Source organism: Sipha flava, unplaced genomic scaffold, assembly GCF_003268045.1.
Source record: "Sipha flava isolate LNK unplaced genomic scaffold, YSA_version1 303_pilon_pilon, whole genome shotgun sequence".
Taxonomy (NCBI): domain Eukaryota; kingdom Metazoa; phylum Arthropoda; class Insecta; order Hemiptera; family Aphididae; genus Sipha; species Sipha flava.
In genome coordinates, this window is record NW_020272979.1 from 27,717 (window position 1) to 37,620 (window position 9,904).

The following is a 9,904-nucleotide window of genomic DNA, read 5'->3' on the forward strand; positions in this document are numbered from 1 at the left end:
TTTATTATTAATTTATATAAAGTATTCACCGTATTAAAACATAGCAATAGGACAGGCATGAGATGTTGCATTGATCCAAGATCTTAATCAAAAAATCACACATAACGAGGACCAACTTAAATTTCTTTTACAAGTATGTTACTTTCTGAGCATCGAAAGAATTATCATGGTTATAGCAAAAATTCTCTAAAAAATACAAATCTAACTATTATATTATAATAATTTTTGTCTTATAATATTACCTAAATTATTTAGATAATATTTATAAGTTGACAAAGTTGTAATGTACGTATTATGCATTGTATGACTTTTTAATGTATAATAATGATTTTATGCTTGAACCAGTTATTCATTATTTTAATAGTATTTAATAGTTTAAATTACTCAATTACATATGAATCAAATTATGGTATTAATGTTTGTATTTTATTGGTACTTTTTAATTTTAATTAGAAAACAAACTTTATGAATACGTTTTATTAGATAACATATCATTATTACAGTCGTCTACTAATAATTGTTTGGCTATTAAGATATTTATTGGTCTTAAATGTGGGCTAGTTGCAAAACCCATATGACTGAATTTCTTTACCATTGTGACATTTTTGACATTGGGCAATCGTTTAATTAGCCATTTTATGTCCTGAAATCAAAAATATCTACTTAATATTACGCATACCATTTACATTTTGAACGATTAAATTTTATTTTAATGTTAATGTTGTAACTAAATTCTATATGAAATTAAATGTGTTCATCTTTAATTATATTTAAAATATCCATTGAAAATTGTCGATTTTGTTTTAATCCAAATCTATATCGAAAATATAATATTTTATGTACTGCTATAGCTCGATAAAAAAAAAAAAATTAATCACATATGTAGTACATGCGATAGGGACTTTGTTTTGTATGAATAATTAATTGTTTGTTATTGATTGCTAATTATATATTGCTTATTATATAAATAAATACTCGATGGTTTTAATTATTTTTATTTACCCTTTAAAACCGAATTATTGAAAATATATTTTGTTCTATGCTATTGACTCGAAGAAATAATTTTACATTTAACGTATGAATGCGTATTTAGATTATTGCGTGTTGTAAAGTCGTTACATTTTGAATATCTTTTATACATTATAGTTAAATTTTATGTTAAGTGTTAAAGATGTATTCGATTGGGAACACATAAGTTGCGTCTCTGGTATTTAAATCAAGGGCTCTGAAACAATTAATTTAACCAATAGCATTTTGTTAAAGTTATACTAAACATTATTTACAGTAGATCATGATATCACCCTTTACTCTACACATAATTTCTGTATTAACCAATTTATATCAGTTAGAAAAATCTAGAACAGTACGAAACTAAATAATATACATATAACCGATAAATATTATATTAAATACTAGTGTATCTAACCAATAGTAGGTGTAGTGTATAGTATAGTATAGTTTTTATTGATCGTGATGATGATTAACGACTTCATACTTATTACCGTTTATCAATAATCCGGCAAAAAATCAATATTAATTTTATTGATTAGATACATACTAGATAGGTATGTATAATATTAAGTGATGCTTCTCGAAACACGGAGAGTACCTGGAACCCGAAAAAGACTATACTCCCTGACCGTTGTAGTGGGACGCAATTCGTATTTACCTAATTTACGGGACGCAACTAAGGTGCTTCGATTCGATATAGACATAAATCTGCATTCATATTTTAGTTTGCACTGATTTATTGAACACAAAACATTTTATCTTAAAAATGTAATTTTTATTAAGAGAGCGGAACATTTTAATCACTATTATTAAATCTGTTTTTATTGGGAGTATATTAAATATCATTTTTAACATTTTTACTTTTGGTGGAGCTATGACGTCATATTTCGAATGATAAATGTACGTAGCAGCCATCACTTTGGACAAATCATAATCGGGCGGGGTGTTAGAATGGTAATATTTTATATTTCCTTTTTTTCCATAGTCATACTTTCTAAAATGATCTGGAAAAATAATTTGAGTTATTATAATATTCTACATGAACAAATAATTATTTTGGTATTAAAAAACCTTTCAAAGACATTGTTGTTGGTGAGCATCTATAAATGATTATATATTATGGTTGTTTTTTTTTCATCAAAACATAGGTACCTACCGCAAAATATTGTAATAGATGATTTTTAAATACAACGTATTATTTAAATCAGAGAATTACTGAAAAACTATTCAAAGATTATGACGCCCAAAACAATGTATTTTAATACAGTAAATCTTAATATTAATTATTTTATATTTTTTTATATTAAGCCAGAGAAAATGAATAAAAGAAGTTAAAACGAACGAATTATAATTATCGGTTTAAACGGTAGAAGTAAAAAAAAAATATATATATATATAAAAATATGAATATTTTGGACAGTTATAAATGCACAAGCTATCTTTTTATCAAAACAATATAAATAGTATACTTTTAAATGTACCGAAAATTCATACAACATAAAAGTATAAAATTAATTCATAAAATAATAGATATTATGATTACCTGCTAGTATGAGTTGATAGTAATGTGTCATTACTTTGATGGACGTCGGCTGAGGATATGTTTTTAGGATATCTATAGTTTCCTAAATTTAATAATTTTGGTAATTAGAATATTAAAGAAAAAAAAGTCATAATATTCAGAAATGTTTTTGTAGTTATCGTACAAAATAAGTAAGTTTTGTGATTTCCTACTTTTAGTTATGATATTGGTAAAAATATATTTCTATTTTCATTTATTAATCATCCTTATAATTAAATATAAATTACAGTCTCATAATTTATAAACGTTAAAATTGAATTAGTTTGCTATCAATGTTATTTTTTTTATCAGCAGTTTAAGAAATTATTTTAATGCATTATGTAGGCGAATAAAATAACTGTCGGATTATTTAAGTGTCGATAAAGATTTTTTAAATCTTTTAAAAGTTTTTGAGTTACAGCGATTAGTGATTAATTGGTATTTGGATTTTATATATATGTATTGATAGCAGAAAAATATAACATTATATATAAACAACATTAATTCATAAAAAATGTATAAGCAACTGTAAGTAAAATGTAATTATAAAAAGTTTTGAAATCATAGTTTTTTCTTCTGAAAAATTTGTTTGTAAATTGTAAATTATGATCGAATCTTGTAGCAATAATGTTTTACGTACGTAATCTATGGCCAAATAATTTCCTTGTAACACATCCATTGCATAAATACAAAACCATTTCATGTATTTCTTATTTTTACATTGGTTCCCAAACCATTGATTGTCCGGTTGCTTCATCTTAGGTATATATTCCAAACCTCTTAACGGTCTCTTAAAAACAACAGTTAAGTAGTGATAATAATAAAAAAATTGAAAAAAAAAAGCTCAAGTAAAAAAAAATAAAACCCTATTATAGTATGGATTTTATTCGTTGATTTAGTCATATATTTGCATTAATTTTAAAATAATAAAAATAAACCTTACTCGATTTTATGTACAAAATATTTAATTACAATAGTAATATTCAATACCTATCTCATTTTGTACAACTGTTACTCAAATGTTATAGTTTAAAAATATCGTAATTAAAAGTTTTAATAAAATGTATTAACACAAAAAGAAAATGAAAATATTTAATATATATATATATATTTCATTTAGCTCAGAATTTAAAAACATAAAAAGTACGGTTGGAACATTTTTGTATTAAATTAAATTAAAAATACTTATTTTATAATGATACATTGAGTTTAATGATAAAATAAAGTTGATAATGCAATTCTTACATGGAACAAATAAGGGAATATTTTCAAAATGATAAGCCGCCGATCGTAATACTTCATTCTAGCTGTTGGAACTATTAAAATCAATTTGTCAATCTTGTCATTGTACTCTGGTCTTTCGGCTAGTGCTATTAGGCATATAGTAGCCCCGAAGGAATAGCCACCCATGTGCAGTTTATCGTGTCCGGTTTTGTTTAAAATATAATCAATACCAGCTGTTGTATCGTATATTCCCAACTCGTCAAAACTTGAATTCAATAATTAATTTTGATTTAATATATATTACAAATGCTTAATTAAATAATAGTTGATCTTTAAAATTTTTCGAATATTACATTTATTGCATCAAGCTTTATACAGATTGATTTCATAGTGATAATTATCTAGATAATGCCTTAGCTTCTCTCAGAAGTATAATAATATCCTTAGCATCAAAAATTTCAGTGTGAGCATTGCATTTCTTACCTAAAATTCCAGGAAACATTTTTCAACGGAGTGACCATGCCAGTTCTAGGATTTTTGATATACTTAGATATACCAGCGAGGCGGAAATTTAGTAGCCAGACGTCAAAACCAGCATCGGACAGTATGAAACCTTTTATTGACAAACGTTGACAAATGTCAGTAAATTAAAATTTTAATATTTGACTTATAAGTAAGTCACAATAAGATTTTATGTTATTATAATAACGCACGGAAAAATCCAGTGCCGTGGCTTTGGAATTGATGGTGATACTATAATCGGTCGAACCTGCGTGCACATTAATAGTCTAATGGCGTAATTTATGGATAGATATGTATGTTCGGAAAGCATTTATCACCGTGTAATTTTAAAAACAATTGGTGTCATCGGTCGACTTGCTATATTTACATTATCGATGAACTATAAGTGTTTTTCCTAGGTTTCTCTTCCAATTTTTATAATGAATCGGACCCATTCGTTCACCATATCCACACACACCGTCTTCCAACTGTTGCTCATACACGTGCACATCGGCTACCAGTATGTGGTACCCATAATTTCATTCAATCTCTTGTTTTTCGGTTTTCCTCTTTCACTCTTTCCCCTTACATTAATTTTCATGATACCACTTAGTCCCTTTGTCTCCTATCTTAACAGGTTCTGATCAATTTTTATATTTTCCACGATTGTTATTATTCATTTATTACCCATTACGAACTCATTCTTTGTCCAATTCTTTCTAGTTATTTTATTCATCTATCTTGACATTTTTATTTCCGCTGCACTCGTTCTATGTTCCGTTCTCTTGGCCAAGAGTTCAACACTGCGATTGATACCAAATTTCTGGCCTTCTAATGCAATCTACATTTAAATTCGTACATTAAATTTTGTTATTTTCCAAACTAAAAAAAAAAAACTCAGAAATATACTTGAATTAATTTTTAGTTACAGAATAATCTTTATCAATATTGTTATTCTACCAAATTGGACTATTTGTATGTATATTTATATGTATATATATATTATTAATATAATATTAGATATCTAGAATTTTAGAATTATTGAAATTCTGTGTTATATACTTACTCAATGATTTATTCGTGAGTGTATAAAACATGGAAGTTCCATACAAGCCATGTAACAGAATGATAGGTTTACCAATTGTTTTATTAACATTATTTTTACTATAGGGTATTCGTTCCATGCCAACCATATAATGATCTTTGGTTTCGATTTCGTGTATTTCTATTGGATATCCTTGACTTAAAATCTGATCTGACTTTAGTTTAAAAAACAAAATATTAAATACAAGATATAATGAAATTATATACCATATGCAATTTAAAATAATATTATTATATATGTGATTATTTTTGTTTTCTTTGGAAAAACAATATATTGTGTAAATAGACTTCAGAATTTTTAGTCTTTAGTACAACATGTTCTACAATAATTGTGGTTCAAACAGAAGCGAATGATTACTGATTGTGTCAAATTTTCAAAAATGGAGAAATTACAGTATAGTAACGTGAACGAAACCACTTTAAACTGTATAATAAAATACATAATTGATTTTTGGTACGCTTTATTATTTTTTTTTCTTATAACTGAATCAAATCAAATGCTTAAATGTTTAACATTTTACATAATAATATTAAATACTTACGGCTGAGTAAGTAGAAACATAATGTAACTGTACGATATTTACAACTATTGTGCAAACGAATATTAATAGTATTTTATTTGTATACATTGTATATTATAAATCAACATAGATCTTATAAATGTTAGAAGTATTGGGTGTTTATATTTGATAAGAACACGTGGAATTTTTACTGGTGAAATTTGCAAAATTGTTAATACATAAATAAATGGAAATTATGAACTGAAAATTCACGAGAAACCACTATAACATAATATTGAATGATTGAAATCGATCAATCGTTCAATACTTTGCAATTAAATTGATGTATGATAAAATACAAACATGTTGCAGTACTAAAACGACGTTAAAATGTATTTACATTTTGCATTTTTTGTACGCTTTCGTCTGAATGGTTCAAGGTAATGTGTAGGTAACTAATTTATTGATTATTGGATATGGTCATTTCATCAAATAGATTTTTAAATGCTAAACAACACATTTAATTATTGCCATGTAAAATTAAAAAAATTAAAATACAAGTGTTAAGTGTTTCAGGTTTGTCCATGAAATATACTAAACACTTATATTATACTGGTTGACGATTTATCACCAAGGTGTTCTCTCAAATGGGATACATCGAGCATTATCATTAATCGTCAATTGTTTTAATTTCTGCAAGTATATAATAGTATCACGATTTGCCGATTTATACGATACACGGTTAAACGGTTTACTCATTACCATCACTATTGATTCATAAAAGCCAACAATAATATTTATTGCCCGTCTATTCATTAATAATAATATTGTCAATTATTAGCGAAATTTGTTACAGTACCAACTATAATGACGAAAGGTAATAATAAGGCGATAATTAATAAAAAATAATAAATCATACACTATTATGTTCAGTATCCAAAATTAATCAATGCGTAAAAGTTTAATCCGGATCAGAACATAATTTCAATTATATATTCTCCATTGTTTACGGATTGAGTTTTATTTAGATTTAGCAAGATTTTCAAACATTGTACACTGTTATTAATATTACTTATAGTTGGTTTCTAATCATGCCAAAAACCATCTATGTACAACAAATTATGGTGACCATTTAATTGACTCTCAAAATTAGGATAAGTACCTAATTGAGAACTGAATTGACTCCCAAGACAGGCAATATTGAATTGGCTCCCAATATAATTTTCAACAAGTGGTTCTCATAATATAAAAGTTACAGTTAAAAGTAAAAAATTAAAAGTACGCGACTTTAATTAAAATTATTCTTTATCCATCGAGAATAATCGCATCGATCCGTCGTGACTCGTGACCAAAAAATTTGACGATAGCAAATTATGTACAAGTTGAGCATAATATATAATTTTTCGGTATTTATGTTCATGAACATTTTTTTCTAAGTATACTGATATTACGGGTTATTGTATGAAAAAGGCGTCAGTTGGCATTTTTGACTCTGACGTCATTTAGCCTTACGGCCCTGATTGTTTTCATAATCATAAACCTTTTTTAAGATATTCTATCGTCCATTATCACCTCAAATAAAAGTATATATAACATCAAAGAAATTATTGGAAATTAATAACAAGTTAAGTGATTTAATATTACTGATTTATCTTGAACAAATAAAGTCAAATAATTTTAAAAATGACTTGGTAGACGCTGTAAACTTAGAATATCCTTCTTTCAAGGAAAATGAATTATTTTACAACTGTATTACATTATTTCAATTGTTATTTGCTAAATATATTAAAAATAATTAAAACAAAAATAAAACGTGAACATCTGTGCTGAGCACTCTTAACAATTAGCATATATATCTAAATGTAATTCGTACGTTTTAAATCCTTATTTTATTTTGTCCGATCATAGATTAATGAAGGACATTAAAATTTAAGTATTGAGGCCTGGTGACGTCTCTTTCTTATTTTATTAAGAAAGAAAATATAAACTGTTTGTTCACTAGTCAGTCAGCATATTACAGTTCATTAGAAAAAGGATTTTTAACATTCAAAAATTACATAAGGAGGAGTTATAAGAACTTTGCCATCCAGAGTGGTCTCATCAAACCAACTGCACACTTTAAGCACATCGAAAATTGTGTTATTGTTACGTTCAATCGTTTATGGATCTAATTATGGTTATGTGGTGATAGTGATAAAGAAGTGTATGAGCACTATTGTAAAAAAGTTTTCGAGGAAATTAGATTTTCAACAAAGTCGAGATATAGAAATAATTTTCAGATTGGCAAATGAAACAATTCACCAAAAATTAATTTGCAAAGAAAATATTTTTTTGCAAATCCAAAAGAAAAAATGTATACAGTCAGTCAAATTACTACCACACAGTTGTATATTTAAATTAAGAAATTTTTAATCAATATGAAGTTGAATTTAGCACAACGATTTCACATACAATAATTTCAAAACTTTACTTCAACACAACTCAATGCTTTAAAAACTTAGTCGATCAATCAGTGGTTTTCATATCCAATGTAATTTCATCACTCCTTTGTGTCCAAATCAGCTGACACAGCGGAGTGATGAAGTTACATTGGATATGAAAACCACTGATTGATTGACCAAATTTTTAAAGCATTGAGTTGTATTGAAAAAGATATTTGGATTAATTGCAATTTATTTAGATATTTCATATTCAATGTAATTTTGATACTTCTTTCCATCAGTTGATTTCTTTCTCAGCAAGAACTTAACTTTCCTATAGTAGATGGTGATCTCTAAAAATCCAATGGGCTAATTAATATCTCCGAATTGTCTAACCAACTTTCGTATATGACGTACAGATCAATTGCCTATCACGTGTGTCGAAAAAAATGGTTATATACGATTTTACTGTAAGTATATTTTTTGTTACTGACAATTTTCAATATAGATATTATATTACATTGCATATATTTATTTTTTAGTTGTGAATAACGACTGATTTTTTCGTCCATTTGACCCTGCTGTGATCTATATACTGTAAAAAATATTGACTTACACAATTTTGTGGATCTTGTTTGTCTCACGTGATGTTGAAGAAATTCTGACTGCATTATTGAACTATTGTCGAAATAATTTACACATGTTGTGCAAAATAACTGTTGGCTGATTTAATCACACCGAAGATATTGAAAACTCATTGAAGAAGCATAAAAATCTAATCAAAATTATGATATAGTGTCTGAAGAGCTACTAAAAATGAAATATTCTATGAACATTTTCAGTAATGATATCGGCAGTACTAAAAAAAATTAGACTGCAATTTTCATGGCCGAAATTCTTTAAGGATTGTTTTCATACATATTTCATTATTGCCAAACAATTTTTGTACATTCAGCATATTTCTTAAGCGCCCTTAAATGAATAAGGAATTCAAGAGCACTTTGGTGGATTTGGTTTGGGTTAGCACTTTGCCTTCCAATGATTCCGGATTGCGTTGTAAGTTCGATGCAAATTGTACAAATATGTCCATATTACAATTTAATCAATATTACGGTATGTATTTCATCTATAATAATTCGTGGCAATAAAATATTTTATTCTTTTTTATATAATTTAAATAATAACCAAAAATCATCATATGGTATATAATTTTTTTGAAAAAAAATTAAAAATTAAATTTACATTTTTTTGTTCATCGCTTAAAAAAATATCTTAGTTTGATTATTTATACATCAGATTTAAATTAATGTGTAGTTATAGAATTTAATTCCCTCTAGTGGAGAAGGCCAGCAAGGCATAGGCGTTACCTTCTTGACCCTTAATAATATCCTTGCGATATTACTGTTGTTAGATTAATGAGCCGACATCTATTCAAATTTCATAGTCAAAAGTGATTACTTAAATGAAAATTTGATTTTAAATTAAAATATTGTTTGTATTTTATGCATTCACATATATGATCAAGAAGAATCTCGCCTATGCTTCGTGGGAAGACCACTTTAAAAAATGCGCACTGCGTGTAA

At 26.7% G+C, this 9,904-nt stretch overlaps 1 protein-coding gene across 1 annotated transcript; it reads right to left on the bottom strand.

The window, feature by feature from the left end:
- Nucleotides 1-463: 463 nt before the first annotated feature.
- On the bottom strand, nucleotides 464-9,411 carry LOC112686289 (gastric triacylglycerol lipase-like). Its single transcript, XM_025558501.1, has 8 exons — nucleotides 9,322-9,411; nucleotides 5,364-5,556; nucleotides 4,280-4,409; nucleotides 3,818-4,061; nucleotides 3,213-3,362; nucleotides 2,555-2,636; nucleotides 1,873-2,015; nucleotides 464-643 (listed from the first exon to the last, which is right to left on the bottom strand). Exons 1-8 carry the CDS (start codon nucleotides 9,409-9,411, stop codon nucleotides 464-466), a joined length of 1,212 nt encoding a protein of 403 aa, XP_025414286.1.
- Between the last annotated feature and the right edge of the window lie 493 nt (nucleotides 9,412-9,904).

Coding starts and splice junctions, on each gene's coding strand:
- LOC112686289 (XM_025558501.1), bottom strand. CDS start 9,411: ATGGACATATTTGTACAATTTGCATCGAACTTACAACGCAATCCGGAA. Junction 4,410..5,363: donor ACTCACGAATAAATCATTGA/GTAAGTATATAA, acceptor TGTCAATAAAAG/GTTTCATACTGTCCGATGCT. Junction 2,637..3,212: donor ATTATTTGGCCATAGATTAC/GTACGTAAAACA, acceptor TATTAAATTTAG/GAAACTATAGATATCCTAAA.